General features: G+C 40.4%; 1 protein-coding gene across 1 annotated transcript in view; it reads right to left on the bottom strand.

Moving 5' to 3' along the window:
• The window catches only part of LOC309886745 (complement C4-A-like), a 45,346-nt gene extending 39,108 nt beyond the window's left edge, over positions 1-6,238 (bottom strand). Inside the window, exons 1-6 of the mRNA XM_082777915.1 lie at positions 6,088-6,238; positions 3,160-3,352; positions 2,119-2,302; positions 1,237-1,307; positions 740-825; positions 144-226 (exon numbers count right to left, since the gene is read on the bottom strand). Of these exons, the coding sequence (XP_082634041.1) occupies positions 144-226; positions 740-825; positions 1,237-1,307; positions 2,119-2,302; positions 3,160-3,352; positions 6,088-6,152 (682 nt within the window). The 5' untranslated portion in view covers positions 6,153-6,238. The remainder of the gene's footprint in view (positions 1-143; positions 227-739; positions 826-1,236; positions 1,308-2,118; positions 2,303-3,159; positions 3,353-6,087) is intronic.
• Positions 6,239-21,336: the final 15,098 nt, after the last annotated feature.

Genomic DNA, 21,336 nt, shown 5'->3' with positions numbered 1-21,336 from the left:
AATCAGACATAGCCATGAGGAACTGAACACATTGTGAATCATGTCCTTAGTACCTAACTACAGTCAGGTTTTATCACTGCTGTATATCTTGTAACTAAGAGCAATGGCCTCATATATATCATCCAAATTGAATATTCTCTTACCATATTTTTTAACTTCAAATTCCGCTGAAACATTGGACATTTCATAACTATTAAACCAGGCTTTGATTTTCCAGATTCCAGGCCTAAAGTTGAGATTCAGCAGAAAATAGTTAAGATTCCTCAGATATTTTATGATTTTAACATATCTAAATTATTGCTAAATATTATTATTTTCCTTTCTTTTTCCTTTCTTTTATCTGTTCCCAAACCAATTTATTAACTTTTTTTTTTTTTTTTTTTGAAAATCCCACAGAAATAGAGATCTCACTATATATTCCCTATAGCTTATCTTCATTGTGATGTCAAAATCAGGCCAGCATGCAAAAACACGTTGAATATTAAGTAAAAGCTTAAGCCTGTTTCAAATCAGAGGTATTACACTTCACAAGCGAAGCCTTTACAGAAGTGTTATCATGAGTGTAGTTATACAGTAGTGCAAACAGTTAAGCAGTTTGACAAATTGTTCCTTAGCAGGATAAAGGTTGTTAACCATAGTGTATTAACATTAAAGCCAAGATGAGGTGCCTAAAGGAAGCCTGTAGAAAGAGACATTTGGATGTGTGAACTGTTTTAATGAACAAGGCATAGTAACGTACTCGGCAATGTCAGGTATTTCAAAATTTTCACTGAACGCTGTTTTTATTTTCCGTTCTGACTTTTTAACCACCATTCCTTTTGAATTCTGTAGAGAGAGAGAGGAAACATGCAAACATAAAACAGGTGCCAAGCAAGAAGCTCAAGTTCCTATACTGGTCCTAAGAATGACATGCTCTATTTAGTTCTTTACCTTAATTTTCATGCTTTACACCTCCCTCCATGCACCTGACATTGGCCAAAAATTAGTAGCTATACCTCACGATATATATGTATTGATGAGATGAGATGAGATGAGATGAGATGAGATGAGATGAGATGAGATGAGATGAGATGAGATGAGATGAGATGAGATGAGATGAGATGAGATGAGATGAGAGAAAATATATTTTTATATATATATACATCTTTACTCTTGTACCTTTTGTGGAAGCCCTTCATAGTACCTGTTCTGACTAAGCATTTATTAAAAGTAGTGTGTTTTTCTTTGTATACTCACTAGCACAGTAATTGTAACTGTGTCTTCTGCTGGCCTCATAGCATTGTCCAAAATGAAGATCCTGTATTTTACTGTTTAGCAGAAGGAAAAAAAAAAAAAAAAGTGTTCACATATTTGTTTCTGTTTTTTCTAGATAACAATTATTATTAGCTCTTACATGAGTATCAAGTTTAACATAAAACTATTTTCAAGAAGAGAAATTATTATGTTTTGTTTGTTTGTTTGTTTGTTTTTAAAGATTGCATTCTTCCATATTCTTACACGTTATATGATTGAACAAGTATCTCTTTAAAGCAACTTCTGAAAAATATGCAGGGAACTTCACCACTCTACCTCCTTCCCCTCCCACTCCCACCCCCACTCCCTTGTGTTCCTTATGCAGTCAAGGACTACTTTTTTTTTTTTTTTTTTTTTTTTTTTACCTCCCTCTACTTTTAAATAAAGTAAGTAACAAAACCATTGTGGCCTTAAAGTGCAAAGGATGCTTAGTGCTGGCATTGCAAACAGGAGGAAGGTCCTTTCTTTCTTGGAAGGTCCTTGCAATTTATTTTGTTTTCAGAAAGAAAGTCATTACTACGCTTTCTAAGCAAGAAGTGGATTTTTTATTTTATTTATTTCTCCCAATGGATGGAGAGAAAGACTTTCTGAATCCCGTGTCGTCTCCATTACAGTTGCTGTGATGCACACTTGATGTGCACTTCAGACCCTGAAGAAGCCCTGGATGCAGAGTGCAAATCTAGCGTGGTGGTGTGCTATGCACAGAAAGAGCTGGGGTTAAAAACAAGATTTACTTTAACTAGAATCGAGTCATTTTTACTTTTTAAAATCATGCCCTTGTAACATTTATATTCAGCATCTGAAGTGCTGCATTTTTATCTTAACCTTTGGAATCTGGTGTGTATATAGGCTTGTCTGTCTGAATGAAAATGTAGCCTTTCTTGGAGGACAGGAGGATGCGGATGTTTTCAACAGCCTCCTTGTAAAGGTCCCTGCTTTCGGTGACAAGCAGAATATACGGCCTTTTACTCTTCTTGAACACATCTTGCTGCAGAAATTCTGGCTTGACCTGAAGATAACAAAAAGAAGAACCACATAGAATCAGACATGAACTTGGTAACTTCGGAGCCAGACAACTGGGGGCCAAAACTACCCAAAAGGCTTAAACCATTTAATTAGCACCATTCAACGGAAGATACTCAAGTCTTTCTTTGACATCTTATTTTTAAGTAGAAATGTTATTCTTCCATTCTATGCCATAGAAATAACAATTTTTATTGTTCAGTGTCAATAACTCAATCTCAGTGACTTTTCTTCAGTCTACATGCATGTCAAATTTCAGTTACCACACCATTTGGTAGCTGCATTCTCTAATCCTTCTTTGCTAAAATCTTGTCCCTGAGATCAGAACTTTAATTCATGCAGGTTTCTAAACATCTTGTTCAAGAGGAACCTGATTTGACACCTCAGCTTTTAACTTTGTTAGTTATCAGATCTAAACCAAGTCTTGCTGTGTGCTGTTTTCCAACCAAATATCCCAAACTAGTACTCCTGAATCAAATGCTGCTGGACTTCACAGAATCATGTCAGCAGCAAATGATGTAAAGTGGGTGTAAAGTTACATTAAACAACTTACAAGTTTTTCAAGCTTTCCCCTCTCTTGTAGAATGGCCAAGAAAATAAGGACAAGAATACAGTCCCAGGAATTAAACTGCTACACGCACAAACAGATAAACAAAAAATGTATCTATAAAAGAATTACAAAACAATTAAATGTTTTAAAATTAAATTTCATTACTGATCTACAGTGATGAAAAGGCACTCTTCCAAAATCTGTTCCAAATATCAATATGTTTAATGTGTTTTATGATTAAGCAATTTATATCACCAGGTGTTTAAAACACATCATTATGATGGTAGACTTACCATCAGTTTTTTCATCTCTTGGTAGTTATTCTCTTGGTTAAGGTTAAAGACGATCCTCTCTGATAGAAGCCGATTTCTCATCTCATCTTTGAAGTATGCGGTAACTTGCAGGGGGCTTTTTGCTCCATGAACTTGAATGGTTATTGTCTCCTCTGTGCCCACATGCACCACATTTGGGGCAGTGATGAGAAATCTAAAACAACATAGAAGTACATTAACCAAAATGATTCTGCATAATACAAAGTCCAGACAATGTGAATTTTATAGAAAAAAAAAAAAAAAAAAAAAAAAGTGGACTTGTCAGTTCCACTGTCACAAAATGGCTGAGGTTGGAAGGGCCTTGTGGAGATCACCTAGCCCACCGCACTTGCTAGTTACAGTATATGTTAAAAGAAGGTATTTTCTCCCTGACTGAACCCCAATTTCTGAATCATCACATTTAAGCCCTACAAAAGATCAACCCTATAGACAGGTGAAAAACAGAGCAAAACAACCACAAAAACAACAAAAACACATTCGTATGTCCCAGGGACTGCTTATGTTATTAATAGCCTCCTAGAACCTTTGGAGAAAATTCTACAGACTCAACTTTCTAAAGACAAAAAAAAAAAAAAACAAACAGCCATGGATTAAGAGCCAATGCATATGAATGGATATGTGTAAGTACATACTTGATACTATGAATTCACATATCTTCATGTACTAGTAGCTACATTATGCCAGGTTATGCTTTAATATGTCAGAAGGTATCAATTTCATATGTAACTGTATGTATGGAATTTCAAGCAGCTGATCTTCCCTTAGATGATGTCATTAATGAAAGGCTGGTAATGCAAGACCATGGAAAGTAAGACCACAACCTTAACAAGACTATGGAACAGGTTGAGATTCAGTTTTCTCTCTATTATTTCCCTTTTTCTTATCTCCATGGTATTACTTAGTAATTATTTTCATGACCTTTAAAATGTAGATCATGACTCTTGACCTCTTTTTTCAAGTACCCTTTACCCACAAAAGTTGGACAACTATGGGAAGAGCTATGTATTAATGGCATTAATGGCATTAATGGCACATACATGAAGAACAGTTCTGGGCTCAGAAAGCCATTTTTTGACAACGATTATTTTGCAGAAGTTTTCTAAAGAGGTAAAAAGTAAATGATTGCACCATTATCAGAATAGCTTGACTGAACTTTCCTTCTTTCTTTTTTCTGTATTTATTTATATATATATATATATTTACCTTTTTAAATTGACATTTCTTCTTTCTTAAGTTTATAAAATGAAAGTATATAGCAAGGAGGGATTAAAGGTGATATGATTTTTTCAATAGAAATTAAAATTGCTTCTATATGATTAATGAAATGTATCACATAATGTAAATCTTCACATAAACATAGGAAATTTGAGAAAGAAAAACACAGAGCAAACTTCAATAAACATTAAAAGGTTTTGTCATTTTTACATGTACATTCATGAAACTACTTTCTAGTATTTCTAGTTTACAATGACTAATGACACTTGTCTTTCAGTTACATCTATCCTTATGCAACACTTGATCCCAATCTTTATTGTTTCCATATGTTTTCTCTAATTCTTTAGTCAGGCAAGACATCTCTGTGCATTCAAATGCTTGAATGATGAGGGGAAATTTTTCACTTTCAGCTGTGTTCATTGTCATTTCTCGCAGACTGAGTGGGATTTGTTCTGAAAGTGCCACTATGCCACCCACTTAGAGTCTGCTGGCTCTAGCAAAAGTGGAGTGAGTGAACTTATACACAACACGTCTTCACACAGAGAAAAGAGAATGCAACATTTGCTCACTGCAATAGTCCAAAGAAAATCAGGGATCTTCCAAAGGGTCCTTTTTTTTTTTTTTTTTTGGCAATACAGTTAGTCATTTAAAAGTTTATCTATGTGATAGCTCAGACTGATATGGCCATTAGCCTACACTGCCCACAATCTCAGCTAGCCAGAGAAAAGCCAGCTCTGGTCTCAAAGCATCATGATGATATTTTCTGGCATGATGTTCATTTTCACATACGTAGACCACTCAACACCGTGTTTGTCCCATACCCAATTACCTTGGAAAAAAATACCTTAATCCCCATTCCCACTAAGATTTTTTTTTACAGAAGACAATGCCTACGCTTTACTGAAGATGAAGCATGCATCCAGATGCATTTCTAGAAGGCAGAAATCTGCTCCTTGATAAAGCCACGCAGAAAGGGAAGCATGTGGGGCAGGAGATAACTTCAAGTGTGGTCTGGCATGGAAGGGGAAGAGGGCTTGTCCCATCTGCCCCAGATATATCATCAGAACTCTCCTCTAGCTATAGTAAGTGACTGAATCTACTTGATCCTGGTGGGAACACAGTGACTTCTGTCCCTCTGACCTATGGACCAGTTTGAAGGACCCTTAACATGCTGTATAGGATTTCTCAAAGAGTTATATCTATTTCTCCAGAACTAGAAGAACCAGTATCAACATATGCAAATCTACTACAATAAAGAATAAGTACAGAAAAGCCCTGAAGCTCTCCCAGATATGAAACCTTTGATTTCTGTAATGTATTAAATCGATTATAGAAAGGAATGACTTTTTTTTTTTTTTTTTTTTTTTTTTTCCAAGATTTGCAGATCCTGTAAATGTCAGAAGCTAAACAAACAGCTATAGCATTATGAACATCATACTTCAATAGGACATCTTAAATTATTTTTCACTGAGAGCAGATCTTTCCTGTTGGAAAACAAAAGCACTATCAAGTTTCTTCCTTTTGCAGTTACAGGTTCTCTATTTAAGGTTAGATAAATTTTCAGTGTTCCAAGGAATAGGCTTTTTAATTCTCTGCCAAGATCATGAGCATATCCTATTGTCTGTTTCAAGAGATTTCTTAGGAGTGAAAAAGTTAATAATAAAATGTACTTACGATGGTGCTTGCTGTGTATTGGCTAACAGCAAACAAAAGCTTGTCAAAAATACCAGCTTTTCCATTGGAAAACTCTATAACATCTGAAAAAACAGAGATACCAAAAATCCACCGTCAATGTGTCCTTTGTGTACACTTAGAAAGAAATGGCTGATGGCACACTGCACGTAAGAGCATTACCTATCTTGGTTATTTATTAATAACCTGCAAAGCTGTACAACCAATAATGACAGACATGTTAATTATGCACAAATTAATAGCTTGGGAGAGAGACATTCTGGATTAGCCAGAATTTTACATTTGGTTATTCATTCATTCTCTTCCCAGCTTCAGTATGGTCACCTTCCAGTAACTAACAATCATGTGCAGCATTCCCACAAATACTACCAAGTCAATCCCAAAATCAAACAAGTCACCATGGCTAAAAGAGAGGTTTTAAAGCAATCAAAAATGGAGATGACTGCATGAGGCAGATCCCTTCTCTATGTTATTACTTAACTCCAGGCATCTCTATAGTCCAGCAAAGGTGAGAGAAAGCTCCTTCTGGCTTAGGTAGCACAAAAGGAATTGTGGTGGACATCTGCCTGTACAACTCAATCCCATCTGTAGTGCTTAAAGGGAAATCATCTGTTTTAACTTTAGTGGGATTAAAATGGATGTCTCTGAGCTAGTCAGTACAGTTTTCCTTCATGGTCAAGACCAAGGGTTTTCCCAGAGGGTCATTAGACTCCTCTTAGCATAAACATGTAAGATGACACATCAATAGAAGGCATTCCATCTTCAAAAAAGACACGCAATGCCTTAAATGCAGAATACTCAAATACAGGAAAAAATATGTCTGAAATGTAACTGCTTGTGCAAGAACCAGTTTTGACCAAAGCAAAATGAAAGAACAAACTGCAACTCACTTTGTGTCTCATTTTTGCAAGCCTTGGATTGTTGTCTCCCAAACATCATTTTGTTGATTCTTGAAAATGGAAAAATGCCCATCTGATCTTCAGGCAGCTCACATCCCAGAAATGGTCATGTGGCTGCCCTCAAGGTCTGGGGTTAAACTGCACTTTAGTCTATCTCATTTAAGCTGGTGTCTTTAACTATTAGCAACTGAAACCTTAAGGCAGCACACTGTTATTTGTAAGAGGACCTCACCCTCACAGCAAGGTCTGAATGTGTTGTGCTGTGAGGGTGAAAGGACCCCCACCTCACCCCATGCCTCACCTAGGAGACACCCCTTGCCTTGCTGACATAAGCAGCTCCTCAGTTCTGCATTTTCCAGCAAGTGATTTTACAAGACAAGGAGGCAGGGGAAGAGAAGAAGCTGTAAGGCATCAACAAGGCAGTTCAGTATTTTACCCTGATTGTGCCACAAACATGATAGGTCCCTCTGCGACATACACGGATAGATGGCAAGTGTGGTGGTCATGGAAAGTACCAGTGGCAGTAGCAACAAAAATATTTCTGGCTTCAAATTTAGATCATCAAAAGCTATGCCAAGACACTGAAATTTATCCCATGCAAGGACTGACTTGAAAACAAAACAAAACAAACAACAACAACAAAAGACAATTTAGGACATAGACAATTTAGGGTAACAGGTATCTACTTATGGTAAGTATCTACTAACAGGTAAAATTATTCCACTTTTGATTAATGCTGTGGTTCTTGAGACAAATTATGAGGTCAGTGCAAGAGCACAATGAGAACTGAAAGTATATTAGCAGGTGGTAGGAATTGTCCTGCAGTTCAGAGGAACAAGAATTGTTAAGCCCATCAAAAATAAATGTGTAAAGTATCATGAAACAAACAAAAAAAAATAGATTTTAGCTTGTGAAAAAGTGAATGATCATATTTTTATTATGGCTGTTTTGTTACTTTCAGAGGTTTAACCTAGTTATAAACTGTTGATTCAGGAAGGTCTTCTGACCAAGCCCATCTAGGTTTCTCTGGTCACTAGTATCCCAAAGAGCTGCAGCAAAAAGGAGTCAGATGATCTCCATAAGACTTATTCTTGAAGAACAGAACATGCAGTAATTCAACAGCTAATAAACACAGCAAGGCAAATATAGGACTCTGTCATCACGGAGACCTAAGGCTGTGTGAGAGCTGTAATGAGGAATAAAGGAGACTTTTTAATTCACTCAGCTGACTGCTTCAAAGGGACTTGCTTCTCGTCACCATGCCAATCAATTTATACATAAAATACTGCTATGTTAGAAATGTTACCAGTTATCTCAGACTTTCTGACCATTTTCTAGGAGCCTCTGCTTGACTCTTGTTGGCAGGGAGATACAATGTGCCAATTGTACACGAGGCTTTAGCTGGGACAGCCAAATTTCAGTAGCATAGAAGTGATATCTGAACTGAGCCAAAGGAATGGGCTGCAGCCTTGGATTGTTCTCAGTATAAAATTAAGAAATGTGGAAATATTTGCTTTATAAGGATGTGATGTTCACTGATGTTCTGTGACACTGTAAAGACCATTGGGCAGAAACCAATCTAAATGTTTGTTCCACATTTCTTTCAGTTTCTTTCTAGCAAAATGATGCCTTATTAGCCCCATTGCAATAATATTTGGTTGGATCAGATGAATACTCTCCCAGTATTTAATATAGGAGAAAATTCAACCAGGCCAGCAAGTGATACACTTATGGCATTGATAACTTCAGTAGGCTTAATTGAGATATCCTGCAATGGAAAAATAAAATTTATGTCCCAGATTATTATAATAATAAAGACAGAAAACACTGATTAAGGTGAGCACCGATGAGGGACTGCCATCAGAATCAGCAATCCTGAAGAAATTAGAGGAAATTTTAATCGTTTTCTGTGCCTTCAAAGTGAGTTCTCCAGTAGTCTTCATCCTCCTCTACTGGCTTCTACTTCTGCTCCTTTTAGCTGTCAGCCAAGAGGGAGAAGGTGAGGGAAGGTGCTTGAGTGTCCCCAGGGCCCAGATTTGTGCTCTATGGGAGATGTTCAGGACATCAGAAACAGGAACTGTTAAACAAAAGTTATTTTCACTTTACTCTCCCTCCCCTCCCCTCCCTCTCATTCCCACTGCAGTTATAGACGACCAAACTGATTCAGTTGTAAGCCAAATATCACAACTTTCTCAGAGCCTCTGGCCTCCCAAACACAAACAGACTGGTAAAGAAGAGCAGAGATTACCACCACAAAGACAGTCTGTGCTCAAGAAAAGGCAGAGGTTTGTGGAAGAAGATCTCTAGGGAACATGGTTTCTGTTCTCCCTGGGGAGCGGAAGAGGCTTGTTAACTGCAAAATAAGTACTTCTCACTACTGCATGACCAAAGGGAAAATAAGGAGGGAGGTTATCTTAGAGCAGCAGTAGATGTAGAGTATGGCAAGGCCATTTTCAGGGACAGTTCCACCACTCGGTCTACATGGCTGCCACCCTTGGTCAGACATTATTTATTATGATTATGATTATGATTATAATTATTTAAAAAAACAAACAACATCCTCAAGCTTAGTGGCCTTTCCTTGAGAAACACATTAAGGATGTCTCCCAGTTGAAAAGACACCACTTTGCAGAAGCCTGCAACATGAAGTCAAAGGAAAAGAAACTCTGGGTCATACCAAAATCTTGCTCTTGTGCCTGTCTTTATCAGGGGAGGTTTCCTTTGTCTGGTCTGGCTTGTTTGTCAGGGGACCGAGATCTGTTTATACAGCTATACAAATAGCTCTTTGGGTTGGCAGTTGTTACGCTCTACCACATATGAACTCACACTGAAACACTTTCATGGATCAATTTTTAAAGGGAACCTTGCAAAAGCTATTTATTTTGCTTTCACTTTTTTTTTTTTTTTTTTAATTGGATTTGCACAATTTTGCTTCTCTGTGAGGTATGACTCTTAACATAATTTATTTGAAATTTGTAATTTGTTTGGTCCAAAATATAAACTATATATATATAAATTATAAGCTACTATAATTAAATAAGGATTTTCTCACTCTCTCTCATAAACATAGAAGAGCAAGTGTATAGAGTCTCATAATTATTTATACAACTAGTCTTAAAATTCTTTCTGCTTTATTTGTCCTTCTTGGGGTTAGTATAAACAATCATTTCACTGCTTCTCTTGTACCACAAATTCTTCAGACTGACTGGGACTGTAATTTCTATTGTGACACAAAATAGTCCAGTCCAAAGCCATGCTAAAATATAACATAGTAAGATAAAATTAAACTCTCATTTGAAAGCCTCTAACACATGCTTATAAGAGACACCACAGAAAACTCACCCTAAAATAATTATTCTGCCTGCCCTTTGTCTAAAGGCAAAGTCCTTTCATATTTACTCATCAGGTATGCTATTGATTCTTCTGCTGACCTGGAGTTCAGTTCAGCAGTCTGGGATTGAGATATGTGCTAGAAGGAACTAGCCAACCTTAGCTGGGTGAGATAGACTTGATTTTGAATGTATGCTCTCTGTCCTTTCAGTGGCTTCACCTGGAAAACCTTCATCTATAGGTGTTCACCATGTTGTGAGCACCAGCAGTAGTTTTTGTTCTTTGGCTTGAAGTTCTTCCAAAAATCCTTTCCCCCCCTTAATCTGCCTAAATGTTAACAAGACCAAACTCTTCTTTCAGTTTCTGCTCTGTCTGGCAGGAAGGTACAAAGGACAACTTCACAGAGCACACTTCACAAACCAGTGCTGCAGTGATGCCCTCTTTGCTGCACTACAGAGAATTGTGACAAACACAAAAGGCAATATTTCACTCCTGACATTACAGAAAATTAGATTTTCAAATCCTTTTTCAACAGCAGACCATGAAGTGTGCATCTAATTTGAAAAGCTCCTCTTAACTGCAAGGGTAATTTCTCCCTAGCACCAATGTGAATGGAAATTATTCTTTTTTAATTTACCTAAACTGTCATGAATTAAAAAGTGAATATAGGCTCTATTTGCTATTGCCATGAAATATTGGCCTTTTTGCCTATATTTCCTTTAAATGCTCTGCATTTAGCCCTCCTACTTGTGTCTACTGCACTGTATATATATAATGCAGTAGACAAACCCAGGAGGCATTTCATATATATATAATATATATATATAAATAACCATATATGTATATATATATGTATATATATATGTATATATATAAAGTCTCTGTGAAGAGGAAAACCAATGTACCCTAGATTTTGCTGTTCTCACTAAGGACCCTGGATTTTGGGGAGGTTAAACAACCAGCTTACACATCCTGATCTGCAGATTTGGGAGCATACCATGAAACTAAGTAAAGCCAGACATTTTTAAAGGCAGAATTTAGAGAACTAATTTTAAAACATCACTGACCTTCATTCCTTGTGTTTCCTGACCTACTGTTATATTCAAAAATGTTTCAAAACAAAAGGAGGGAAAAAAAACAACACATAACATCCTCAACTACATCTCGTTGGGTGCCTGCCTGTCACAGACAGTTTCCTTTCATTTGCTCAAATCTGCTAATTAAATCTAAAACATTTACTTCACACAGTAACCCTGAGAAACACGAGGAACAAGAACTTCTCTCCTAAGCCTGGGAAAAGGCTCTGCTTCAATCTCCATCTCACCCAAGTCAGCTCAGGCCAACTCCACGCATGGATCAGAAGCTGTCCTGCTTATTTTGATCCCTTGGTTTTAAAGTTCAGAGATGAAATTCAAAGAGAAAGGGGGAAAGGGGCCAGGATATCAGTGTTGGGAGAGTTGTGCTGTTATTGTCAATTAGAATCTGCTCAGTTATCACACGTTTCAGGGCCAGGAGTTCTGGTGCCTCCCCAGGGAGTGGGCAGAGCATCTCCTGTCTTGCTGAACCAGAAAATCAGAATGACTTCTGTAGGAGCTCAGGGGGGTAGTTGCTCAGGTGATGCATGCTGATCTCTTCTTTTTGCAGAGATTTACCCATGCAGCTCTGACCCTTTGCAGATATTTGGATGATCCACCTGCCTCCTGGTATTGTCAGATGGGTATTGCTTGTCTGGGTACAGCCATCATAGCAGAAATCTTCCTTCTTGCCAACACAATTTTGCGGAAAAATGCCTCCCACAAAATGATACAGAAAAAGACACTGAAAGCTGGCTTAGGTGCAGCTGGGAATACTGATGTCTTCAGAAGGGGACTGGTTGGATATCCCCAAAGCCCTGCTGTCAACAATTGGGTCAGTAACACCCTGCCCAGATTATGTGGGTTGTACATTGCACCTAGAGATAAAAGATGTAGCTGTGACAAACTGTGAACACAGATGATGTTTGCATTTATTTTGTTAACATATCTTGGAGGGAACCTGGATCTGCCCTTGATAATATGTGAGCAAGTGTCCTGCTACGTATTTTGGGCTCCAAGGGGCAGGCAGGAGACTCCCTCTGAGCACCAGGCAGCACATCTGTGCTGGGCGGGCGGCTGAGCACTGGCCCAGGCTGCCCAGAGAGGCTGTGGGGGCTCCTCCTGGGAGAGTGGCACAAGGCGCCTGGATGGGGCCGTGGGAACCCTGTGCTGGAAGGTCATATGTGGAGCCAGGAGCTGGACTTGATGATCCTTGTGGGTCCTTTCCAACTCAGGATATTCTGATTCTGTGAGTATTCTATAAATATCTGCCGTAGTTTATCTGTATGCATTTTACAGTGAGATACTGAAATGTTTTGGCTCACTGTGGCAACATCAGTGCCTCTGACCAGGTCACACATGGGATGTTAATATACTTTGAGACAGGCAATTATGCAAGAAGACTCCACTAAACCTCCCAGTAACCACACACTGCTGGCGATATAGCTTGAAGCAGCATTAAGAAAACTTTGAAAAGCCACAGTCTGAAAAAATAAAAATATTTTCCCCAAAATCATATAGGTAGAAAGGCCAGGTGTGTAATACATGTGTGCTCTGTGTAACTGAAGCCTGCATGGAAAGGAAACACAACTACTCTGCAGAATATTCCCATCTCTGTAACATGCCACAGTGTGTGTATAAAAGATCATGTCCCCCTTTAACAATATTATCTGTGACAGCATTGTGCATCTTCAGTGACAGCATTAACATCTGAAATTTCTGTCTTTTTGCTCCCAGGGCCTTGCTGTGTCCATTTGCAAAACACTACTTGGTCTGCTGATGGAGCAGAGCCACCATGCTGGAGGAATGTATGTGTGTGCATACAGAGCCCTGGTGCCATCCAGTGGGCAGATGTGCTGCCCACCATGGAAATAAATTTTCCTGAAGAGCTGTGAAGATGCCATCCCTGCTTTCAGAGACCCCCTTTTATCCCAAGCCGGGCACTAGGGGTGGCAAGGTTCAGCTCTGGGTTGGTGGGTGCAGGGATGTGTGAGCTGGGTGCCCGAGCTCCATGGCACTCAGTGCAGGTTGTTAAGGATCATTTCTTTTCGTCTGAGGGAAGAAGGGCTAAACTCCTGCATGCACAAAAGAAGAACAAAAAAGACTAACTCCCCTTCCAGAGATGTTGAGGGATTTTTTGAAACAGCAAAGATCCCATGGCTTTCTGCAGCTGAGCAAACCAAGCTACCAGGGCAACTATGAGAAGTTCCCATGACAGCGTTCCCACATCGCCCTATTGAGGAATTTAGAAAAATATTGTTACCAGCCGCTGGCTTCAAGGACAAGGTCTATGTGACTGCTAATCACAAGGGGGTTGTTTTCTTGCAGGTGGGGTTGTTTTCTTGTAGTTGTTTGTCTGAGTGCTTTTGACCAATAATCTTGTGTGAAACACTATCCACCTCTGTTAAGTTCACTATAAAAGTTAGGCTATTCGGGCAATAAAATGGAGCATGATCTGACCATACTGGTGTCTGTTGTGCTTTTGGCCGTGCTTCCTGCAACACAGACACGCACAGGTGGCCCTCTGGCAGTTGAGCATCAAACATGCCATCTTCTGAGACATCCCTGGTGGGATTTGTTTTGGGATGTTGAGATCAGCTCACCACTTGACATCACATTTCCACAGACTTTACTTGACTGCCTCCAAAACCGTCCTGTTTGGACACAAATCCAAGTTTCTGGCCAGCTTTTTGACCTCTTGCCCTGTCTGTCACTTTGAGAGAAAATGCAACAGCAGAAGCTATGGTGTTCAGGATTTTTTATTTTATTATTATTATTATTTTTTAATAAATTCAGTGTGTCCTTAGTTGGCAGAACAGCTCAGAGCTGGTCAGAAACAATACGTCCTTCCCAGCCATATCTGCCTCATGGCATTAGACCCCATAAGGCATGATGAAATACTCTGTGCTGGCCACTACATTCAATGCCAAGAATAGGGCTTATCTCATTTGCATCCTTTCAGAAGTGTGATTGCAGTCAGGATCCTGACCCCACTCCATACCTTATGGACTTTCTGATTTACTGCAACATGCTCGTCTCTTCCCACTCCTTGTGAGTCAAGAGCTTATCTGGGAAAACAGATGCCTTGAAAATGTGGGGCCCCTGTTCTCTGTTCCAGCAAAATTCCACTTATGGGGGACGTGGGGGGATTACTTTAAATCATCGTTAAGCTCCCTATATTTCATGGTAGGCAGAGGGCTAGTTTTACAGACACAGACGTTAAAGCACATTAAGGCATTGTGATATAAGGCTGCCTATTTAGGAATGCTAACACCTTTCTGGCACACAGCAATAGGCAGAGAAGGTCCTGGCTCCTCTGCCATAACAAATATCACTGAGGTTAGAAGAACAGAAAGGAAAATACACCTACTACAGGATATTTATCTTACTTTCATTACTTATTCCTCTTTACAGTCTGAAGCTAGCCTTTCTGCCACAGGGGTTATAGTAGAAATAAAGGCTGGCTTAATTGTATTTACAGTGCTCTTAAAGAATAAATAACCAGGTCTACAACTCAAATACCTGAAAGTGACCTCTCTAAGGAGCCAGACAGGCAGGATGCTCTACATAGAGCAGTGTGAGATCACATAGAAATAATGTGGATAAGGTGCAGAAGAATGCAGCTCTGAACTTAGCAGAATACTCCTCATGCAAGTGCAGGTAAGGAATAAGGCATCCTCCCCTTTACTGCAGATGTTGATGCATTTGAGAGATGTGCTTTGAGCACCTCCCTGTCTGCCTGCAAAGGCAACCCCCAAGCACCATTCCTACAGCTGCATATGCCCCCTGCCATCCCTCCTATGCTACTTTTTGCCCTTACCACCCAAAGCAGAAATGCCTCCTGCCAAATCATTTTCCACCACAAAGCCCTCAGTTAAAAGAACCTAAAACTCCTGTACCCAGCCCCAGCTTCTTAGAAAGAAGCTCAAAACTTATTCATGGTCAGAGAAAAGAAAATATTTCCCATGCCTTGGGGTTTAGGGAGCCAGGCAGGCCTTGCTGAGGTCCAAGTTTATCTGCAGTTATGCTGACCCCTTTAAAAGGCAGTAGAGAAAATACGGACACGGTCAATATATGCAGACCAGTCTGCTAATATCCATAATGTGCTTTATTTGGGATAACTGAAGACTGAGCTACTGGCATAAACTGGTGGAGGGGTGGGTACTGGTGTAAAAAATGCCCATTATGATTTTTTAATGCTCCTTAAAAATGTTTACTTTTTTTTTTTTTTTTTTTTTTTTTTTTTTTTGAGGAGAAGGGATCACTCACAATACAAAAACTCTGGTGGAAAGTCATGAGACAGAAGGTAAAATCTGGGACCAGACCTGTTCTTCGAGTTCTTAGATCTCCTCACCCCACTGCTTTCTACAGTAGGGTGCAAGTGGGGATGCGCTGGCAGGAGCCCTTCAGCAGCTTTGCATCAGGGATTGGAGAGGAGAGGAGAGGAGAGGAGAGGAGAGGAGAGGAGAGGAGAGGAGAGGAGAGGAGAGGAGAGGAGAGGAGAGGAGAGGAGAGGAGAGGAGAGGAGAGGAGAGGAGAGGAGAGGAGAGGAGAGGAGAGGAGAGGAGAGGAGAGGAGAGGAGAGGAGAGGAGAGGAGAGGAGAGAGGGACTGGATCCAGCAGTGGTCAGAGGTGCCCTAGTTCTGGTTTCCTTGGACACCCTGCCGTCAGCACATTTGTCGTCCTGGCCTGTAACCAAAGAAAGACCTGTGCATGAGAGGAACTTGATAGCTCAGAGGGATTTAGGAGATGCGTGCCTATGTAGGCTTACACTCATGTGCATGTGCCCGCATGTACCTGTGTGTGCATGTGTGCTCATTTTTGGGAGATTTCTGGGGGTCAGCTCTTCAGGGACTGTGCAGTTGCTGAAAAGAACAGAAGGTGGCATGTTTTCTGCATTTTCACATGGCAAAAGTGTAGTAAAAGAAATACAGGAAGGAGCTAAAGGAGGAGAAAAAGAGGAAGAAAATAAGTAAAGGAATACAGAAGGAAGCAGCCAAGCCCAAACCATACCAATTCTATATGTTTCTGCTGTTAACAATTGCTTTAGCAGTGAAGGCTATTTTTGCCCATCAGTGTAATGAAACACATTGATGCCACAAGAGCTGTTTGCTAGACTGAACAAAAGCACAGTCAGCTGTGGTGCATTTCATTTCCAGTACTTAAACATTTTATGAAAATTGTAAAATGAAAATGTGATTTCCTTTCCTTTCCTTTCCTTTCCTTTCCTTTCCTTTCCTTTCCTTTCCTTTCCTTTCCTTTCCTTTCCTTTCCTTTCCTTTCCTTTCCTTTCCTTTCCTTTCCTTTCCTTTCCTTTCCTTTCCTTTCCTTTCCTTTCCTTTCCTGTCCTGTCCTGTCCTGTCCTGTCCTGTCCTGTCCTGTCCTGTCCTGTCCCTGATAGCTTTCCTTTAAAGCACAGCCATTTGAGAAATGGCAACAGGCACACAGGAAAAATTATTTTTGCGAAAAAAGAAGTAAATAAAGTAAATAAACAAAGAAATAAGTTAGTGATGATGACAGAACTATTTGTTCTCACATCATCAGATGAAGGTCTTTCTGAATAGTCAGCCTGCCTTTGTGAAACTGTTTCTGCAGTCAAGTGGCTTTTAACCTGCCAGCATCCTCTTGGCTGCATACTTCTCTTGAAAGCACATATTTATCTCTTTTCTTAGCCATCGATCTATTATAACCAACAGATTTGCCCAAGGCTGTGTGACAGAGGCATGAAAAACCTATTTGCCACAGAAGCCCCCTTACTCACCAGGCGGGATGTCCTGTCCCTGAAGTCTCAGGCTCCCCCATTCGCTTTAGGAGCAGATGCTCAGCCTGTTTGGTGAGGGACAGGCTGAAGGTTAGGTCTGATGGCAGCAGGGGGACACTGAGGGCTCAGCTGGATCAAAGAGACCCTTTCCTCCCCAGCTGAAGGGTGCCAGAAACCACCAAGTCCCAGCCTGTGGGCACTCGGGAGTAAAGCTGCTCCTCTACTGCCCCTTTGAGGCATCTTGGACCACATCCCACAGCAGGCTGAGCGGCCAGCTTCCCTCATTCCCTGATTGGATTTTAGTTTTTTACCTTCACCAAATGAAGGAGGCTTAAAATGTCTGGGGACCTGGCAGAAAGGACTCACGTGGTCCAGACGCTGGCAGCATCATGCTGTCCCTGGCCCTTGGAGGCCCGTGCACACTGACTGAGCCTTTCTCTCCGCTCGGGGTCATTTCTAGGCTACTGAGCGACCACAAACAGCTCGCAGCTGTCACAGAAGGGGAGCCAAGAGAGCGGAAGCCCAGGAGGAGATCTCAAGAATAAAGTTGCCATGGATGATGCTTTCTTGCTCCCAGGCTGTAAGCACTTGGGATAGGGAAATCCTGCTGCTGCAGCATCTTGTTGGAAGGTGGATAGAAGAGGTATTGACACATGGTTTGGAGAACTTCTGTCACTCAACTTCTCTTCTCAGTGCATTCACTTGCCATTTACCACATCTTTCCAGGCATGAGGCATTTGGGGGAAGGGCTGTGCCCCTCCTGAGCACCCTGCAGCAGACCATGACTGAGGAGCACAAGCTGGAAGCAGACCCTGCAACTGACAGTCCCAGAGCTGCGACCACGGAAGGCAGCATCTGGAGGATGGTCGTGGTGCCACCAGTGTGATTATTTTTTGGCTTCAGCAGAGCATAGCAAATCAGCCCTCCCAACCCCAAGCACTGGGATGTGTATTCTCAGGTTTTTGCCTTGGGTCCCTGGGATCCCTTCCAGGCAAACACGCCTTTATTTCTGCTTCCCAGATTAATGCACTTCACCCTCCTGATATTGTCTTGAGAAATTACATGAAATAAAAATGTGCATTATCTAATGTAAAAATATAACCAATAATATTTTTTACTATATGCATACATATATCAATATATATTATATACTATATAAAATACCCAATATACTAAATATGCCTATAAATAAATTTTAATACATATTACATAACAAAATCTATATAACATTTATATAGTAATAAAAGCATGTTCTTTGTGTGTATATGTGTTTTTACAGTCATGTTTTGAAGCTAATCATTTTGCTGGAGAATAAAAATTCCCAGCTGCTTCACGAGGAGATGAGGGTAAGGCACATTACCACAGCTGACAGCTCCAGATGGGAACTACGGGAGATGCCTAAGGCTGCAAGAGTTTTTTTGAATTATTGGCATCACCCTTGGCAGTTGTAGTGTTACAGATGTCCAATGCCTTTCCTGAGGAAACTGAAATTTTCGGGGGGAGAAATACCTTTCCCTAAGCTTCATTCTGAGAGCGAACCTGGACAGGAAAAATCAAAACTGCAGTGCACCAAGCCAAGGGAGCTCAGACAGAATTGGTGGCCCTGTTCTCTGACTGCAGTGGTGCTGGATAGGGAAACCACCACAACTGAGGACATAGTAATGAACCAAGTTGCAGGAGGTGCTCATGTGAACTTCTTCAGGTTAATGTGTGATAACAGAATCTGAATTTCCTGGGCAAGCTCTGTGAGACACTAGTATAGAAAAATCCTGACATTAAGAGAAAGCAGCTATTGGATTGCCCACATTTAGCCTGGCTACAGAAAAGCAAAAGGCAGGTTCGGCCTCTGAAACTCATCTATTTGGAAAAACCAGTCTGGTAAAAAAAAAAACATTTAAATTAGCAGAGACAGTTGTGGTCACACACCACTCTTGGGCTGGTTTAGGTCCCAGAGCACATCCTGCAACTTGGCAGGAACCATTAGTGATGAACCAAGCTTTTCTCACTACCAATCTCAGCATGGAGACCCATAATCTGCAGTGAGAATTGCACTCCTCTCTTGCACATCTGTTAGGCAGCTTCTAATGGTTTGTGCCTATTATGACACAGTGCATTAATGTGGTGGGTGGGTGTTTTTGGATGTAGTTGTTCAAGTTCATCCATGTTAGCATCTGACAGTGTTTAGGTGATGTGAACATGGTTTGGTATGGCTTCAGCCTCTGGAGTCTTTTAAGACATGACATAACCGAGCAGTAGGTTGAGCAGTAGGGTGAGCTAGTGGTCAGCCTTATGTTTCTCTCCAGGCGATCTCTTTGAGGGTGAATCTTTCCCTTACTCTTATGGGGAGGCCCCATTCCTGTTCATCAGGGCAAATGTCACCTATGCTAAATTTGCAGAGTGTTTCAAGATCCTGACAAGACTGTGCAAGGTGTGCCACTGATGCTGTGGTCTGTGGTGCTGCTCAGAGCTTCTACAAGGTGATGGTAGGACACGTCCTATGAAGCCAAACTCCTGACTTACCACCATCATTTTGTCCCCAAGGACAGACTCGTGTTGCTGTGAACAATCAGACAGATGCTGCTCCAGCATCTGTTTCATGCATGTGACAACACCAGGGAGCAGTCCCTGTAGGCCACAGCATAGCTTGCTGTATGGAAATCCAAGTCTCTTACCAAGAAATGGAAGAAAAGCCCAGCCACAACCCCATGAGATCCTTCTTTTACAAAATTGGGTATTTATGTTTCTTTCTTGTCAGGATCATATAAGGAACATATTTATAAGGCAAATACAATCTTCAGCAGCACCTTCAAGTGGTGCTCCCACCTCCCTATCCCTAGGTGCTTTATCTCATTCCGTCCAGATCTCATGCCTTCATAGGATATGCACCAGAAAAAAGCTATTGACTCATAAATCTGTTTCAAACAGTTTTCAGCAGGAGATCTATGTAGACATGAGGTGCAGGTAAGTCAGCTGTTAGAGACCTAGGGTGTTGAAAAATGAAAACTTTCATTCCCTCTCATCCCAAGAAGAAAAACTTTTTTTTTTTTTTTTTTTTTTTTTTGTACTTTCTATTGTATGTCCCAAACCTGGGACCGAGGACTCTGTCCAATTGTTAAGGCATGAGAGTGGCTTTTCTGGGTGGGGTGATGTGCCCCCATGCCAAGGAGGGGAGTTGCAGGGAAGAGAAAGGAAAGAAGATGAACAGCCTGATCCTTCTCTTGAATTCTCCCAGCTTTTTCTAGCTGGGCCTTACTTAACTGGCTGCTGAACCACACAGATGATTTTAATGGACCTTTCTTCCATGGGTTTCACTCCCCTTTCAGTTTGGCTTACACTTCATCCTGCAGTAAAAAAACTTGCAATTTTTATTTTGTGTCAAGCCAAGGTATTGCCTGCTTCATTTCATTCTTATACACAACAAATTTTATTAGGTTGAATCTTTCTAAAATAGCAAGAAATAGTAATTCACTGTTCACTGTCTCTGTAACCTTCAGGATTTAATGCACCTCTGTAATATTCTCCCTTGAACATTTCTTTCCTAGGCTGAAGGGTAGAAGGGAGTCTTATTCATTTAATCTCTTCTCATGGAGAAGACATTCCTTCTGTGATGAGCCCACTTAGCCAGAAAACCTCCCCTTGACTTCCATGGTAGCTGATTTAAGGCTTTTGCTACAAAAAATGGTCAAAACCTACTAGAAATGAGAATCATTACACTTGCTCCTTTTGCTTTACATGTAAACTTACACTCAGGAAAACTTGTATCATGAAATTCAAGTAATAGGAGATGACATGAATTCAATGCATGTTTGAACGCTGGCCATTAAATAAAACAAGATGCTTTGTATCAGGATCTTCTAGCTGTTCCCTTCATTTTTACTGGAAGTCAGTGGATACTCACCAAAGCAACAGTAGTGCAAGGTAAATTCTGAATGGATCATCTCTCAAGATAAAAAGTGGGAAAAAGAAAAATCAAAGAGCCAATTGCTTTGGAGTAATTTCTGAAGAGCTTTCAAAAATTAAGGCATTCAGTGGTAGGAGATGAATATGGAGAGTCATTATTTCAAAAGAGAGTGAGGATGCGTGAAAAAACAAAACAAAACAAAACAACAACAACAACAACAAAAACAACTCCTACAAATGCTGGAATAATGCATTCGTGCTTGGGTTG

This window comes from Aythya marila (assembly GCF_965140915.1).
Source record: "Aythya marila genome assembly, chromosome: 1".
NCBI lineage: Eukaryota > Metazoa > Chordata > Aves > Anseriformes > Anatidae > Aythya > Aythya marila.
The sequence above is the reverse complement of the archived record's forward strand: the minus strand, read 5'-3'. Positions and strand labels throughout refer to the sequence as shown.